The following is an 18,407-nucleotide window of genomic DNA, read 5'->3' on the forward strand; positions in this document are numbered from 1 at the left end:
GATTGTCCCTGTCTTTCCTGAAATGTGGTGCCCAGAACTGGATACAATACTCTAGTAGAGTCCTTACCAGCACAGAGTAGAGCAGAAAAATTACCTCTCGTGTCTTGCTTACAACACTCCTGCTGATACATCCTAGAATGATGTTTCCTTTTCTGCAACAGTGTAACACTGTTGACTCATATTTAGCTTGTGATCCACTACGAGCCCCAGATCCCTTTCTGCAGTACTCCTTCCTAGGCAGTCATTTTCCATTTTTTATGGGAAGTCTAAGTACAGTATGTCAGCGCCATTACCTTCATCAACCAAACTTGTATGCAGTATTGTAGCCATGTCAATCCCAGGATATTGGAGAAAGGCTCATACTGTTTACTGTACCCACTTTTGTGACCAAAAGAAGAGCACTGGATAAGCTTGAAAGCATGTCTCTCTGGCCAATAGAAGTCGGTCCAATCAAAGATATTACCTCACCCTCTTTGACTCAACCAAACTCGTCGAACTAACTTTATCTTTTTCCATAAGATTACAAGATATCTTTTCCATAAATCCATATTGATTTGCATTAAGTACATTACTCTCCTTTAATTCTCTGTTGAGTCCAGTATCAATTGCTCCATTATCTTGCCTGGCATCTATGTCAGGCAGTCAGGCCTATAATTACTGGGGCTGGGTATTGGGGCATGGCCTGGGACCCTTGCTGGTGTGGGTTGGCAGGCTCCCTACCCGGCTCCAACCGGCATATCCCTGCAGCTCCAAGGAGAAGGGGCAGTCGGGGTGCTCTGTGCGCTGCTCCCGCCATGAGTGCTGGCTCTCTAGCTCCCTTCGTCCAGGAACCGCACCATTCATGATTTTATAGACCTCTAGCATATTCCCCCCCTTAGTCATTTCTTTTCCAAGCTGTATAGTCCTAGTCTTTTTAAGCTGTCCCCAGATGTAAGCTGTTCCATACCCTTAATCATTTTTGTTGCCCTTCTCTGTATCTTTTCCAATTCTAATATATTTTTATGGGTATAACAATGTTCTGTAGCGATTAGATGGAGTTTTTCAGTTCTCTCTCAGAATGCTGACAATTTGACTTGTGTGCCAAGAAACTGGAAATATGGTAGAATATGCAGTTGTAATTGCTGGTACAACACCAAAAATGTAGGGGCTAGGGAGTAAAGAGGGAGTAGCAAACTTGGTAGAGTGTTTAGACATTGAAAGAGAAATTTGGACCCTTACCTCCCTAGCTGAAAGGTTACTGTTAACCTGCATGTATAAATACAGGACTTGGACTGGCCTGTACAGATGGCTAATGACAGCTCAGGAAGAATTTAATGAAGAACTGAGGAAAAAGCAGAGGGCAGCAAGGATAATAAAGGGTCACCAGGGCTATAAATGAGGGTTTTATTACTTGGAAAAAGGAATGTGCCAAGATTAAGGTGGCGCATAATCAAAGGGGTCTAGAGGAGCTGTATGCACAGTTGTTGGAAATAAATGGCTCCAACACAGGGTGTGGAACAAAGGCAGGCAAGCAGTGTGCAGGGAGGCGGGAGCGGATAGCTCAGTGGTTTGAGCATTGGTCTTCTAAACTCAGGGTTGTGAGTTCAATCCTTGAGGGGGCCACTTAGGGATCTGGGGCAAAAATCAGTACTTGGTCCTGCTAGTGAAAGCACAGGGTTGGACTTGATGACCTTTCAAGGTCCCTTCCAGTTCTAGGAGATGGGTATATCTCCAATTGTTATAATAAATAAAATAAATAAATAAATAAAAATTTCTGCAGAAGGTCATTGAGGAAGGGCCTCTCCAAGGCTGCAGCAGTGTGAATGCTGAGTAAATATCCAGGATGCAAGGAAATGAGCAGGCTTCTGAGCATCTTGCTCAATTTGCAAACAGTAGTTTTGACCTCAGAGCCAGCTTTAGGAAGTGTGGGGCCCAATTTGAACATTTTCGGCAGGGCCCTGGCAGGGATGACTTAAAAAAAAAAAGTGGAAAAAAAGCCTTTAATTTCTTTCATGTATTATTTACTTTCCATAACTATATAAATAATAAAATTATATATTATGTACATTGCATCATATATATGCTGTTGATTGGTTATTAATGACTGCCGTTTCACATGTGTGGGTCCCAGCTGCTCCCTGCCCCCCTCATTGAAGCAGGTGTGCAGGGTTACTGCCCTGGGATCTGCAGGGCACAAGTGGACATGGGGGCTGGCTGGAGGCAGGGCAGAGGCTGACTGGAAGTAGGGTCTGGCTGCAGGCAGGACAAGGGGTGCGGGGCTGGTTTGAGATAGGAGGTGTGTGGGGTGGGCTGGCTTCAGGCAGGGCCGCAGGGGGTTGCAGCAGGGGTTGGCAGGGCTGGAGACAGAGGAGTGTGAGACTGGCTGGCTTCAGGCAGTGGGGTGCAGCAGGGGTTGGCTGGAGACAGGGCAGGGTGTGCAGGGCTGGTGCGGGCAGTAGTGTGTGGGGGGCTGGCTGGCTTTGGGCAGGGCCACAGGGGTGTGTGGTAGGGGTTGACTGGAGACATGGCAGGGGGTTTGACAGGGACTGGTTGTGGGCATGGGGTGCAGAGCTGGCTGCAGGCAGGGGGAGCGGGGCTGGTGTGGGCAGGGCAGGGGGTGCAGCAGAAGCAGCTGGAGCCCCCGCCCTTTAAATAGCCCCCAAGCTCCCTGCTATCCCAGGGCTTTGGGGGCTATTTAAAGGGCCCAGGGCTCCCCAGCTTCTACCCCGCCCTGGACCTTTTAAATAACTGCGGGAGCCCTGGGGAATGCATGGGGGTGGCGGGGCTCTGGCAGCTATTTAAAGGACTGGGGTGGCAGAGGCAGCTGGAGCCCCGGCCCTTTAAATAGCCCCCAGAGCCCCTCACTGCCCCAGGGCTCTGGAGGCTATTTAAAGGCCCAGAGCTCCAGCCGGGAGAGCAGGACTTGCCATGCTCCGGCCGGGGCTCCAGCCGGGAGAGCAGAGCCACGGGGCTTGCCGAGCTCCGGCCGGAGCTCCAGCCGAGAGAGCGGGCCTTGCCGCACTCCGGCCGGGGCTCCAGCCATGGCTCCAGCCAGGAGAGCGGGGCCTCGGGGCTTGCAGCGCTCCGGCCGGGGCTCCAGCCAGGAGAGCGGGGCCTTGGGGCTTGCCGCGCTCCGTCTGGGGTTCCAGCCAGGAGAGCGAGGCCGCGGGGCTTGCCGTGCTCCGGCCGGGGCTCCAGCCAGGAGAGCGAGGCCGCGGGGCTTGCCGTGCTCCGGCCGGGGCTCCAGCCAGGGCTCCAGCCAGGAGAGCGAGGCCGCGGGGCTTGCCGTGCTCTGGCCGGGGCTCCAGCCAGGAGAGCGAGGCCGCAGGGCTTGCTGTGCTCCGGCCGGGGCTCCAGCCAGGAGAGCGAGGCCGCGGGGCTTGCCGCGCTCCGGCCGGGGCTCCAGCCAGGAGAGCGAGGGCGCGGGGCTTGCTGCGCTCCAGCCGGGGCTCCAGCCAGGAGAGCGGGACTTGCCACGCTCTGGCCGGGGCTCCAGCCGGGAGAGCGGGACTTGCCCGCTCCCGCCTGCACTTCGCTCAAGGGAGCGGGACCGCGGAAGACCCCTGAGCAGATCGCAGCCAGGGACCCGGGGTAAGTTTAAAAAAAAAAAAATAAAGTGTCTAAGGTGCGGGGCCCGATTCCTGGGAATCGGGCGAATTGGCCTAAAGCCAGCCCTGTTTGACCTTGTGTCCCATCTCCCACTCCCAGATTCCCTTTGGAAGGAAATTCCCTCTTGGCTTCTCATATTGGTAAGAACTGCTTATTCAAGGCTGTAAGGGAGAGTGAGCAGCCCTTTGGAAGACTAACCCAGTTTGTTACAGCTTTAAACCTACATGCTTTCTGGAGAACAGACTGCCCAATGCCCATAGTCTCTGCTAGGCTGACAGTCAGAGACAAGTAGTGCTGTAGCTGTGTTGGTCCCAGGACATGAGAGGCAAGGTAGGGGAGGTAATATTTTACTGAGAGAAGTCTACATTTTCCCAGATGTATCCTTTACATGTTTTGCATCGTAGCTTAATAACTGTATTAAAGAATTGTCCCTGTGAGAGATGTGACAAGTCTAATGTAATTTGTAAAGGCAGGAGTGTGACAAGTCATGGAGCTGGTAAATTAGAAGCTCTGGATTGGTTATGATGAATGTAGAAGGACTTGCAGCAGCAGAGCACAAAGTGTTTTGTTGCACAGTGGCTGACTCTGGAAAGTAATTATGCCCTTTCTTCCAGGTGGTGTGTGGGAGATTCTGTTTCCATGATACATAAGAATGTTAAAGCAGGTGCATTGCAGTGGCTAGTGAGTGTTTCAGGCCTCTGATTCTGAGTGAGTAACAGCACTCTGAGGGCTTGTCTGCACAGAAACGGGAGTTAAAATAACCAACAGGGTTGTAATTCGCACCTTCAGCTATCCTGGTGCTGTTCCGTGGGTTTACACACTTCTTTCAGAATAAGAGCACTCTATTTCAGTATAATTTAAATGAAAATTTTACCTGTCTATTTGGGGCACTCTTATTCTGAAATAGCATGTACATGCATGATTTCGGCTCCTTTTTCCACATAGGCAAGCCCTCAATGGGAGCGTTGTCAATGCTCTGGTGGGATAATGGGGCTTCTACTTATCTGATTTACTGAGGGCTTGTTTAAGGATTTCTGCAAGTGGGTATTTGCACCCTTCCACCCTGTGTACCTCTAGGACTTTCCTGTCCCCTACTCAGAGCTCCAGGCCCCATGTCAATTATGTATCCACCAGGTGACTTTGAGTATGGCTACACTTGAAACTTTTTGAAGTGCGTGTGTGGTTGCAGCGCCAGCGCTGGGAGAGAGCTCTCCCAGCGCTGCACGTACTCCACATCCTGGTGGGGTTTAGCTTGCAGCACTGGGAGCCACGCTCCCAGCGCTGCGGCACTGTTCACACTGGCACTTTACAGCGCTGTATCTTGCAGCGCTCAGGGGGTGTTTTTTTTCACACCCTTGAGCGAGAAAGTTGCAGCGCTGTAAAGCGCCAGTGTAGCCAAGACCTTAGCCTTGATGCTTCTGGAACCCATTTCCAGAGAATGCAAATCTATCCAAGTCTCCAAGAAGCCTTTGGGAAGGAAAAACTGGTTTAGAAGGAGTTTCCTGAGAGTGTCATCTGTGTGCAAATGCAAGTGTAGGTAGCAATTGCCCAGGATACTGTACTGAGCCGTATAAAGAGAAATGCATGTGTAGATCATTGCACACAAACCTGTTGCTTCAGCTGCACCCTGCCTTCTGCAGTGCTCTTCCTTTTCACTTGAGTGTTTCTCGCACTTTTGGACACTTCTCTTTTTGAATGTACTCTGAAGTTAATGTTATAACCTGTCAGAGTGGAACTGGCACTGCTCTTGAAGGACCCACTGGGTCTGTCTGCCTCTTCAGTTGCAGGCAGGCGATACTAGACCTCACTACCCTTTGAGGAGATGCTCTGTACGATTCTCAGCCTGCCGCATACTAAATGATGGGCCTTGGGAAGTCTGCTGCCCAGCGTGAATAGTTTTAAAGTTGTGAAGCGCCGGATTAGTCTTCCAAAGAGCTGCTGGCTGGCTCATAAACTTTAATGCTAGGCGGTGGGAACAATAGGAGAGTAGGAAGTGAACTATTACCAGGCTAACATCAGTGTTTTGTTGTTGTTAATCACCGATATTGCAGTAGCACGTAGCATCTGAAATTGGGGGGAAGCTAGGTGCTGTATGTGAGTGCCCAGAAAGCTACAAGCTACATCAAGAAGAGCAAGAGGGGGAGTATTGTCTGCATTTTACAGGCAACACTAGTCTCTCTCCAAGTTATTCCTGACCCTTTCACTGCTCCACCAGCAAATCAGTGCAGCCATCAGGTGAGGCTTCCCACCCCAGATGCAGCCTTCTGGTGCGTTTTCAGTTGGAGGAACCCAGGCAAAGAAGTGTTCAGGCTATGCATCACTTTTGGTTGCATAGGAGACTTTGGGAAGACACCTCTTCATGGCCAGTGGTACCCGGTAGAACTCTTGCCTCAAGAGTCCACTCTGCGCCAGCTGCACTCCTTGTCTGTGTGGCAGCCAGTCTAGGCCAGGCAGGAGGACTGTATGTCCAACGGTAATGAGGTTTCCAGGGTGGCATTGAAGCCTTTTGCCTGGCCAGCTGCCAGAGCAGTCACTCTAAAGAGTCAGAGCGCGGTGGTATGGAGCATTCTGCTGAATGGGAGAGAGCTTCCAAGGGTCCTGTCGGCATTCCCTTCCTGCAAGTGTCTGGCCCAAAGGACATTCTCCTTCAGAGGAGAGTAAGCCAGCTGCAGGGAATAAACTCTCCGGCTATAAGGGGCAGTCTGTCACCTTCTGCCGTCAGCTCAAAACCCGTTCAGCTCCTGTAACCTTCACCCACGCACGTTCTGGCTCTGCTTTCAGATCATCAGCTGCTGGAGAGTATAAAATCCTGGGAGCAGGACCCTTTGTTCTGTTGCAGGATGGAAGTGGGGGGTGATCAGATTTGTGGACAATCTAATTTTTCTTGGTCTTGTGCTCTACATACTTCTTTCCTAGACTTTCAGATAGCAGAATGTGGCCTGCAGTGCATCTGCTAATAGTCCAGCCCCTCTCTTCATTATCCAGGTCGCCTGGATAAAAGCTAATCCTTCGTTAGGCAGGACTGATGAGAACATAGAGGATTTTTGCGCTTTGTGAGTGTTCCAACCAGTTGTGTTGTGGGGGAGTGCCCTGGACAGGGCTAATAGGGCAGCAGGAGGAGAATGGGGCAATGGATTTTCTTAATGCAACTCTGCAGAGCGATTAAGCTGGAATAAAATCTTTCTGGCTCTGTGCTGATTTACGTCTTGTGTCTATTGTTGCTAGGGCATTAGCTCTGGGAGGAGAGAGAGCAGTATGCTGACATCATGAGAATGACCTGCCAGACTGTCTGTGTCTTGTAGGGCAGCTTCTGGCTATGAGTTGCTTCCTCTCATGTTGAGGTTAAATTCAGAATAAAAATCACAGCTCATCCCTAATTCCCTAGTAGCAATCGAGAGGAGACGCTTTCCCCTGTTAGTTCTTTTAACATAGGTTTTCTTTTAACCGTATATCATACATGGGCGAGTGGGAAATGGTAGAACCATTGTGAGGACTTGAGGTTTGTCTACACTACAGAGTTTTGTCAACAAAAGTCAGCTTTCATCAACAAAATGGTGGCGGTGTACACACTACGGTGCTCCTTCTGCCAACAACACTCTCCTGCTTTGCCAACAAAATAAAACCACCTTGACAAGAGGCGGAGAGCTCATAGACTCACAGACTTAAGGTCAGAAGGGACGATTATGATCATCTAGTCTGACCACCTGCACAATGCAGGCCACAGAATCTTACCCACCCACGCCTGTAACAACACCCTAACCTATGTCTGAGTTATTGAAATCCTCAAATTGTGGTTTAAAGACCTCAAGGTGCAGAGAATCCTCCAGCAAGTGACCCATGCCCCACGCTGCAAAGGAAGGTGAAAAACCTCCAGGGTCTCTGCCAATCTTCCCTGGAGGAAAATTCCTTCCCAACCCCAAATATGGCAATCAGTTAAATCCTGAGCATGTGGGCAAGACTCACCAGCCAGACACCAGGAAAGAATTCTCTGTAGTAACTCAGATCTGACCCCATCTAGCATCCCATCACAGACCAATGGGCAAATTAACCTGCTAATAATCAAAGATCAATTAATTGCCAAAATTAGGCTATCCTGTCACATAAGCTTCAGATTCTTTTGACAGAGTTGTGTGAAATGAATTTTAACATCACTATAGCTTAAGCTACAGAGTTTTTTGCAGCAAAGTCATATAGACACTGCATTTGCTTATGTTGCTGTAAATGGCCTCCAGGAGATGTCCCACAATGCCAGTCCTGATTGCTCTGGTCAGCAGTTTGAATTCCACTGCCCTGCATCCAGGTAAACAGGCATCCGTCCCTCTTCTTTTAGAGGCCTGGGAATTTTTGAAATTCAACTTCCTGTTTGGTCAGTGTGGAGAGCTCACATTGCATCTTCCCAGCTGACCATGGCAGCTCCATGCAGCAAACACTCACCTGCTTGGAGCACACCTGAGTTGTTGGATCTGCTGGCACTGTGGGGAGAGGAGGCTGTGCGGGCCCAGTTTCATTCCAGCCATAGGAACTTCGATACCTGATCAGATTTCTCATGGCATGTTGGATAAGGGCTACAAATGGGACATGCATCAGTGCCGTGTGAAGCTAAAGGAGCTGAGGCAAGCATATCAGAAGGCAAGGGAGTCAAACCATCCCTCTGGTGCTGTGCCGAAGACCTGCTCCTTCTGTTAGGAGATGGACACCATCATCGGCGGTGACCCCACATCTACTGCCAAGAGCCCCGTGGATACTTCGGCGGAGCTAGAGAAAGCGGACAGCAGACTGAACCCCAAGGATGAAGTCGTGGTAAGGAGGTCGAATTGGAGGATGATGTGGAGCCTACGGCAGGGTCACCTGATGGTGCAGTGAGTCTGGACCACTTTTCCACTCTGGCGGGGTCTAGCCAGTCCCAGCAGTCTGTTTCTGGCACACATGATGCGGGAAAGGAGAGCTCTGGTAAGTGATCTTTTTTAGTTGATGCTGCTCAGTTATATGAAGTAGAGTTGTCCTTTGCTTTGTATATTCTAGAAGTAGGGGAAGGGATAGACGTGTACAAGACTAACTGTGTTTGAGTGTGCTCCACCTTCGCTTGTGCAGCTATGCAGTGTGGCAGAACAGTGTGTCAATGCACACTGAGATTTCAGGGAAATCCTCCAGAGAGATCTCTGGGAAACTTTCCTCGAGATGCTCACCAGTCCTTGGCCGAAGATTCCTTGGCAGAGCTGCTTGCTTCCTTCCTCCATTGTAGGAAACTTTTTCCCGCACCAATCAGCAGTCATTTGTACAGGGACTAAAGCAGCTCACCGGTGAACAGCATAGGGACCTGGTCTGAAGCCACGTGCATGCAGGATATGCACCCTTGCATCCTTGCTTATCATCAGGAATGAGATATGAGCTTCAGTGACCCCTGCCTGTGGAAAAGGGTGGCAGAATTTAAATAGTATTCCTAGTCACCTGCAGCGATCCCCTTAAAAAACCTGCTAGACTCTGTGCCCCATCTTGAGCATCCCCCTCCCTGGGCTGAACTCACTGTGTTTAGGGCATTCACTGAGCTGTGTGCTTGCCAAGGGACAGTGAGAAACTGATTCATATTTAAAAAGGGTGCATCTTTCTACAATAATTGTTGCTATTCGTGCACTAACAATCATGCTTCTGTTTATTATTTTTTGTGCTTATGCAGGTGTGGCCTTCAGGGGAACCCCCTGTACGCCAGCAGAGTGCTTCCACCAGATAAGGAAGCAACCAAGGAGGACGTTTCAAGAGGTGCTCCAGTCCTCAGAAGCCAGAAAACAGGAAAGCAGGGTGTGGAGAGAGACTTTAAAAGAAAATTTTATAATACAGACAGGATGGAAAGGAGAGCCAGGAGTGAATTTTAATGGGCCAGGAGTGGATGATAAAAGTGATAGAGAAGGGTATGGAGATGTTGAAGTCTCTAATCACACTGCAGGCTAAATTCATACGTGCTCGGCCCTCTCTGCAGCCAATACAGAACTGCTTTCCATCCCCTCCCCAAACTCCCTGCACACATTCCTTGCAACTTCCCAGCCCGTCTCAGTACCCCATTCACTCCATCCCTTCAGACAGTGTCCAAAATGATCGCTGGACTTAACATAGCTATCAGAGCATACACCGCTCTTCATTGTTATCTCCCTCCCCACCAAGCCTTTTGTGTGTGTTGTTAATTGGTATTTAATAAAAACATACTCTCTGAAAGATAGCCAATCTTCGTTTGTCTCCTACACACGGGTTGCTGCTGGAATTAATACACAGTTGCAGTTTGATCATTTGCTGACTACAAATCACAGTCAGGAATCATTAAAATTTTCATGCAAGGCAGCAGGTTAAAAAACATCGCAAAGTGCTGCACAGAAAGACACATTACTGGTTCACAATGTCAAAATGTTACCTCAAGCCTCCCTGATTCGAATAGCTCCCTGTTGTGCCCCTCTAATAGCCCTGGTATCAGGCAATCCGCCTCCATGCTCCACCCCAGGGGAAACTTTTCACCCTTAGGCTCCTGCCAAAGGCATGTTCTACCATCTTTCTGCACCTGCTCAGCCTATTGTTGAAGCACTTCTTACCGCTGTCCAAATTTCCTGTATAAGACTTCATGAGTCATGGAAGTAAGGGGTACTCTGGGACTCCCAGGATTGCTATAGGCATTTCAACATCCCCCACTGGAATCTTCTGGTCAGGCAAGAAAGTCCCTGTATAAATGCGTTCCTGAAGATGCGTGCATCATGCACCTTCCCGGACAATCCCACATTGATGTCAGTGAAACATCCACAGTGATCCACAAGCACCTGCAATACCATACTGAAGTAGCCCTTCCTATTGATGTACTCCATTGCAAGATGGTCCAGGGCCAAAATTGGGATATGCGTGCCAGCTATCATCCCTCCTCAGGGAATCCCATTGCCGCAAAGACATCCACTGTTTCACGCATATTGCCAAGAGCCACAGTCCTTTGTAGCAGGATGTGATTAATGGCCCTGCACACTTCATTAATGCAGCCCCAGTGGTGAATTTCCCAACTGCAAACCAATTCATGACCTACTGCAAGAAGTCTGGGGTCGCCAGCTTCCGCACCGTGATCACCACATATTTCTCCACCAAGAGGGCAGCTCTCATTTGAGTGTCCTTGCCCCGCAGGGCTGGGGCGAGCTCTGCACACAATTTCAGGAAGATGGCTTTGCGCATCCAAAGGTTCCCGCCTAACGATGTGATCCCACCACTCAGTGCTTGTTTCCCGAGCCCAAAAGTGATGGTCCACCATGTGTAACTGCTCCTTGAATGTCAAAAGTAATCTGGTGTTGCTTCTTTCCATGGCACACAGCAGGTCAGGCACCACTGATTCCTGTTCAGATTGGGAACTCATGATATACTGCATGATCAGCCAGGATGTGTTCAGAGCAGTGATCATAGCAGCAGAGAGCAGAGCAGGATCCATGCTTTCAGATAGAGATGGCGCGTGCACAGTAAACGGGCTGTTGAAAAATATCGTGAAACGCAGTTGGAAGCCCATGGAATGATGGGACGGAAAAAACTGCATCATGGGCTATTGACCCCACATCCATGATGCACAGCTACCCACTCCGCCTTCCCAAATTCCTAGCTACAGAAGGTGGTGAGTAGCACAGCGGGATAGATACCCACTGTGCACTGCTCTCACTGTCAGTGCTAGAGCACCAACTGTGGATGTGCTCTGCTGACTTAAGTAGTGTTGTGTGAACACGCAGAAGCGATGTAATTATAGCAGGTTTTGATCATCAGCCTAACTTGAGTCGACAAAACTCTGTAGTATTGACAAGGCCTTACTTATGTGTGCGCCACATGAACTGTTGTATTTGAGCATGATAAGAATCTGCTGCAGCCAGACCTAGAGTAAGCTCCTGCATCCATGCATGGAGAGAGTGAATTCACAGCTTGATCGCAAGCCTCATCGTATTGAACCAGAAATACAGGATGATGATCACTGGGGTGAGCAAGAGGAGTGGTCCAATTTAGAACTGTGAGAAAGATCACAGTGAGCTGTAATCATCATTTTAGCTGTCTCTTCTTGCTCATCTAATAGATAGGTCAGATGCAGCTAGGCATGTCTGTGTAATATGATGTAATACCAAATGGGCAGCCATTCAGTTTTCAGTGTACGTTTTCCAACCACACTGAGCTCTTCTTCAGGTCTGGGAAGGGTACTCCCAGCGTCACAGCAAAATGATAGGTGGAACAGATTGTTTAACATGAGTAGTTAGAATATATTGTAAGGGACTATTCAAGGTAGAGTGGCTCCAATCACATCTCTACAGGACAAAAAGAGGGCTCTTGAGTGAAATAGGAAAATGACAACACAAGAACACCCTTTCACCTGTGGATGAACACTTCTCACAAACCGATCACGCTGTCTCACCTGTCTATCATTATCCTGAAAGGACACCTGCACAACCCTGTCAAAAGATGAGCCTGGGAGCTTAAATGCATAACTGCTAGACACTAACTCATGGACTGAACAGACACTGGATTTATGACTTATTACAACAATCTGTAACCCATAACCTCCTCTTTCTGTCCTGTGACTGCGTGAATAGCAGTGTAGCATGGGCAGTGGCTGCAAAGGCACAGCTGAGCTGTGCCAAACATGCCTAAAAATGGTGGCTCCATACTCAGCACAACTCAGCTGCGCCTGTGCTGCCACTGCCCATGCTACACTGCTGTTTATACTCGTGCTGGCTCTCACTGAGCTACTATAAGTATGTGTACCCTAGCTGGGAATCACACGCCAGCTCATAGCATAGAAGAAGTGTAAATGTGTCTTAAAATATCTCCCAGCTCATCCTAATGCAGAAATTGCAGCTCCAGGGAAACATGTTAGTGGTTTTCTATCACTCCTGCACATTGACCATAGGTTTCCACTGAGCTGCCCATGTCATAGTATCTTTCCCCAATCTGAACCTTAGAGTCCAGAAGTTGGGGTACTAGCGTGAATTCCTCTAAACTTAATTACCAGCTTAGATCTGATAAGCTGCCACCAATCAGGAATTTGAGTGCCTGATACACTCTGGTCCCCCCAAAACCTTCCCTGGGGACCCCCAAGATCCAGACCCCCTAGATCTTAACACAAGGAAAATAAACCTCTTTCCTCACCGTTGCCTTTGTCAGCCTTCCCCTCACTGGGTTACCCTGGAAGATTACTGTGATTCAAACCCTTGAATCACAACACAGAGAAATTAGGTCTCCTGGAGAGAGAGACAGATTCACGCTCTGTGAATCTAAAACAAAGGGATTCCACCCTTCCCCTCTCTTCTCCTTCCCTGTTAAGTACAGACTCAATTCCCTTGAGCCTAACAAGGGGAAAAAAATCAGACAGGTCTTAAAAGCAAAACTTTTAATAAAAAGAAAGAAAAAAGTAAAAGGTCTATCTCTGCAATTTAGATGGTAAAAAGTTACAGGGTCTGTCAGCTTAAGAAATTGAAGAAATAGCCTCCTCCAATAGAAATACAATTTAAAATACTTCCAGCCAAATACACATTTGCAAATAAAGGAAAACAAATAAAAAGACTATACCGCCTTTCTACCTTTATACTTACAAAATTGGAATAGAAGATTAGAGAGCCTGTAGGTATGTGTGGTCACTCTCAGAGCCCAGAGAGAACAAAGCAAAACCCAAAAAACACAAACAAAGGCTTCCCTCCACCGAGATTTTAAAGTATTTTGCCTCCTGCTTGGTCCTCTGGTCAGGTGTTGCAGGTCACTGTTTGTTAACCCTTTACAGGTGAAAGAGACATTAACCCTTAGCTATCTGTTTATGACACCATAGGTTTCCACTGAGCTGCCCACGATGATGCCCAGGTCTTATTGAGTCGTTATAGTCAGTACAGAACCCAGCATGTGTGGGAGTATTTAATATTCCTTCCAGTATGTGTTACTCTGCATTTGTAACCAGTGATTTCCATCTGCCATTGTGCTGTTCGTTCACCTGGATGGTTGTTTAATTGTATTGTGGAAGTTCCTGAGGACCCCAATCATTGACCAGGACCCAATTGTGCTTGGTGCTGTATGAACACACAGCAAAAACACCGTCCTGGCTGTAGGAGCTTACAAGTGAAGCTTGTTTAGGTTCTACTGAAGTTCCTCCGTCTACTCTTGGTGGGATATGTCTTGAGTAACCTGACTAATGTAGGGGTGCCATTGGAAATGGTGATGGCATTTGTCAGAGGCTACTGGGACGTAATCCCAGATCAGACACAACTGGAACTGCGTCTGTTCCATTATCCCTTCTAGGTGCTGTGTCTCAGCTGTTTTTTGTTGAGCAGAGCAGTCTCAAAGCGCCAGTGCCACTGAAAGAGCAGATCCATACAACATACTTAGGGCCATGATCTTCCTGCTAGGTTAAAGTCTGTGGTGTTACGCAAGTGGGAAGCTCTGCAGCATCAGAGCTATGTGCCCTGCAGGTTTCCGGCATGAGAACTGATGGAGTGTGTGTTTGTGGAGGCCAGTGTGTTGCACAGTTTTCAGCTGGTGAGAGATTCCTAGCAGGGGTTCCCTGCAGTGTGGGGAGGTCACTTGGTGTGACTCACTCAAGCACAAACCAAGCTGCTCTTCCCCACTGTGTTGTAGATGTGCCATGTTTCACTGGGAACAAGGCCAGGAGGTTTCAGGCTTAGTATATCCTAGTAGCTGTGCTGTAAGCATAGCCATTGGGCACAGTGGGGAGAATCCTTTTGAAAGGTCATCATCTCTAATCTTGTCCTCTCCTTCTGTTCCAGGGTCACTGATTTGCCACTCTGCAGATTATACGATTCTACACCCGCTGCCATGGATGAACTGCAGGATGTGCAGCTGACAGAGATCAAACCCCTCCTGAATGATAAGGTAATGCTTACTGCCCCTCCACTGTCGCTCACTGGACTTGAGCTAATTCTGTGTCCACGTGCAGACAGTCAGGAATTCTGGTGGCCAGACTCTCCAGTCACAGAGTGAACTAGCTCAAATGCTTAGAAATGGCAATTGCTCTCCACTCCCCAAAGACCGTTTAGGAACAGCTCTGACAGGCTCTGATGAGGACCCCTATCCAACTCTGCCAGTGTGATGCAGCCTGTGCTATGAAGTCCTGTGGGCAGGGGGTGGAAATTGTGTGGCAGGTGGCATCACTAAAACCCTAGGCAGTAAGAGATCTCTAGCAGGGCCAGCCTGGTGATAGAAATTATAGGAGAATACCAGATTCTCTCTCCTGACATGGTGCCATGACTTCCTTACCTGTAAAATGGCCTACCTGCCTATTGTATGCAATGTAGGTTTAGCCATGTTGGTCTCAGGATACTAGAGAGATAAGGTGGGTGAGATAATTTATTTTATGGGACCAATTTCTGAATGGTCTCTTACAACATGTGCTAACTACTTAGGCTAAACAATCTGCTCCACCTTGAATTTAGCTGAGAGACTGGTAGTACCCTTCCTAGACCCGAGGAAGAGCTCTGTGTGGCTCTAAAGCTTGTCTCTCTCACCAACAGAAGTTGGTCCAATAAAAGATGTTACCTCACCCGCCTGCCTATTGGCTTTCAAAGTCTGCTGTCTGCATGAGATTGATGACAGGGGAACCTCACCTGCCATTCCAACTCGATTCTGCAGAGCATTGCTGTAGCCTCTAAGGCAAAGTAGTGCAGTACTGGGGCACTTTGGAAATGCTACAAAAGCCCAGCAAGTATTTAATCTTTTCATGCTGTCATCTTTGATGAGGGCACTGAATTGGCTTGTGCTGTTAAGGAAATTCTGGCCCAGTTAATGCTCCCCTGCCCTGCAGCCCTGACTGTCCAGGACATGCGCTCGCCTGGGATTCCACAGCAAGTCTGGGAATTGATCATCTCAGATACTGATTGGTAGGTGGAAACTTTAGATCCCTTCTTATTTGAGTGACAGGCAGCAGAGCAAATCAACAAGCTGAGATTCTTGACCTAGGCACCTCCTAACTCTTTAACGCTTAGTAAATAGCCAAATTTAGATCCCCAGCTTGGTTGTTCTGGCAATTGCAGGGATAGCCACTGCTGGGCCAGAGAATTATCCAGCTCCCCAGAGAGGACCTCTCTTCCTCATTGTATCGAAGGAGAGAGCTGTCCCCCCTCACCCCATCAGTTCGGGTCTTGTGGCACTATGGGAGTGCTCAGTGCCTCCTTCAAACGATAATGGCAGATCAGCCACCTAATTCACTTTAGTTAGTTGGACAAAAGATTACAAGAGCTAGTATCAGAGTGAGAAAAAATGGGTGGAGCAGGCAGCTTCATGCCTGACAGTGCTCCAGAACCATGTCCAGTCGGAGTTTGTCGCTCTGCCAGGAATTGGAATGAGAAGAAAATGGCATCTATCCCCTTGAGATGTTCTCATCGGCCCAGTTTCTGTGTTGCCTTTTCCTTTGCTCCCTCCCCCATGAGTGGCCTGGGTGGAATGAATGCTGATGTTTGTCCAAGAACAAAACGTCTTGATGAGGTCACATCTCTCAGAAAAGCAAACCAGAGCCTCATTGGTGCTTGAAATTCTTCCAGAGCTGATAGGGAAATGTACACGTTCTCTCCAAGACCAGTAAATGGAGCATACAAAGTAGCTGTGCCACAACAGGCCACTTTCATTCAGCATATCAGGTTTTACAGAGACCCAAGAGCTGATGCTATTGCGCACACAGATCTTCGATGGCTAAGCTGATATCACTCCAAGACTAGGACCTCACATGCCAGGGTGAACACAGCTGCCCAAAATGTGCTTAATGGGACCAGAGTTCCCAGGGTGTGCTTCTCTAGAGCTTCTCCTTGGCACAAGGGGTGTTGGGTGGCTTTTTTTTATCTTCTGCCAGGTGGGGGAAGGTACTAAAGTTTAGAGAGATGCTGGCAACATAACAGTCAAACTGCATGTGAAAATGGCAGAGCTGCCTGGAAAATGAGGAAAACCCCAAGCTGTGAATTTCTTGCCTGAACTAAAAGGACCACGGTTTCTTTTGCATCAGTCCTAAAAGTAACAAACCATTATAACACGTGTGATGAATCAAAGAACACAAGTACACTTCTGTTCCAATATAAACTTTGCCCTGTGGTGATTGGAGGCATCAGCTCTCCTGCAGCAGCCTGAGGCTGCATGAAATGAAAGCCACTAGATTGATCAGTCTGTTCTCATTGTTCACGCTCAGGGAAATTAAAGCAATGAAGAGCCTAACTGGAGAGAAATTCAACTTGAAATGTTTCGGTTTCAAATCTACAGTAGTTGTAACATAGAGAAACTTCTGTTTGAAAAATGACACTTTATTGATGGGATTGTTCCTTCAGGTCCCTTACCCATGTTCCTTGGGGTGCTGGATGCAACAGAATACTGAGGCTATGTCCACACACTGCATGGAGCCCAGGGAACCAGCCTTCCAACTCATTGTCAATAGGCTAGGGGCATGTGCTAGTGGTCTAAAAATAGCTGTGTAGACAGCTCTTGGAAACTGCGACTCAGGCTGGAGCTTGAGCTCTGAAGTATAGGGTGGGGGATGGGCTTCAGATAAACAAATAACCAGTTTCAAGAACTCAGAGGGTAGAAAATGCCTGATCTTAGGTTTCCTGTGCACCTTTAATTCAGCCTCCTTGTGCATATACATTATGGCGGTCTTGAGTTACATGGTCAGATAATATTTTTTCCCCATGACCCCTTGCCTCATTCGGTGCACCGGATACAATACTACTTTCTATCCTCATTGTTCATGTGGCCCTTCCCTTATTTATTGCACGTTATGCCAGCTCTTATACTGGAGATAAATAATTTTATTTCCTTGTGCAATTTTATATGGTGCTTATCGCCATGGTATTGGAGTGCTTGAATTTCTCTGCACAACACTCCTGTCGGATCAGGTGTTGTTCTTATAGTATTTTTGTGGTACCTTACATTCAAAGCATGCTCCCAGTGACTTAAGTTGCAGCTGCCAGTGCTCAGCACTTCTGCAAATCAGGTCCCAGGTGTCTCAAGTTGGGCATCCAGAAAATGAGGCATATGCACTTGGTGACCAGCTGTGAAAAGCTTAGATCAAGTGACTTGACGAGCAGGTAAGTTTAAGTATCAGAGGGGTAACGTGTTAGTCTGGATCTGTAAAAGCAGCAAAGAGTCCTGTGGCACCTTATAGGCTAACAGACGTTTTGGAGCATGAGCTTTCGTGGGTGAATACCCAGTTCGTTGGATGCATGTAGTGGAAATATCCCACTATTTCCACTACATGCATCTGATGAAGTGGGTATTCACCTACGAAAGCTCATGCTCCAATATGTCTGTTAGTCTATAAGGTGCCACAGGACTCTTTGCTGCTTTTACGGGTAACTTTGTGGCAGAGGCAGGGGTCAAATCCAGTTCTCCAGGGCAGCATTCAACTGCCTTAAGCATGAGATCATCCTTTCCCTTCCTGCAAGCCCCTGCATCATTCACTACACAGTTTCTGATTTCTGCAACAAACATGATAATCTCCTTCATACACAATCCTGATTCATCCCCAGAGCAGATCCATCTTGTGCACTGAATGTGGCAGGGATCCTGTGGAAAAGTAGCATGTGCTCATAGAATATCAGGGTTGGGAGGGACCTCAGGAGATCATCTAGTCCAACCCCCTGCTCAAAGCAGGACAAATCCACAGTTTTGTTTTGTTGATTTTTTTTTTACCCCAGTTCCCTAAATGGCCCCCTCGGGGATTGAACTTATAACCCTGGGTTTAACAGGCCAGTGCTCAAACCACTGAGCTATCCCTCACTCATGTAATTAGTCTGTAACATAATGCATATGTATAAGGGGGTTGAATTATGGTTACACAGTCTTAATTCTGG

General features: G+C 48.1%; 1 protein-coding gene across 5 annotated transcripts in view; it reads left to right on the plus strand.

Moving 5' to 3' along the window:
• Window positions 1–18,407, plus strand: part of NDRG3 (NDRG family member 3) — a 120,824-nt gene that overhangs the window by 60,724 nt on the left and 41,693 nt on the right. For 4 of the 5 annotated variants that reach the window (XM_030533134.1, XM_030533132.1, XM_030533133.1 and 1 more), the window contains one exon: window positions 14,346–14,451. In XM_030533134.1, the coding sequence (XP_030388994.1) occupies window positions 14,346–14,451 (106 nt within the window). Of the gene's footprint in view, window positions 1–9,407; window positions 9,495–14,345; window positions 14,452–18,407 lie in introns of those variants that run through there. The other variant, XM_030533137.1, reaches the window with a different exon arrangement.

The sequence above is a fragment of the Gopherus evgoodei genome, chromosome 14 (assembly GCF_007399415.2).
Source record: "Gopherus evgoodei ecotype Sinaloan lineage chromosome 14, rGopEvg1_v1.p, whole genome shotgun sequence".
NCBI lineage: Eukaryota > Metazoa > Chordata > Testudines > Testudinidae > Gopherus > Gopherus evgoodei.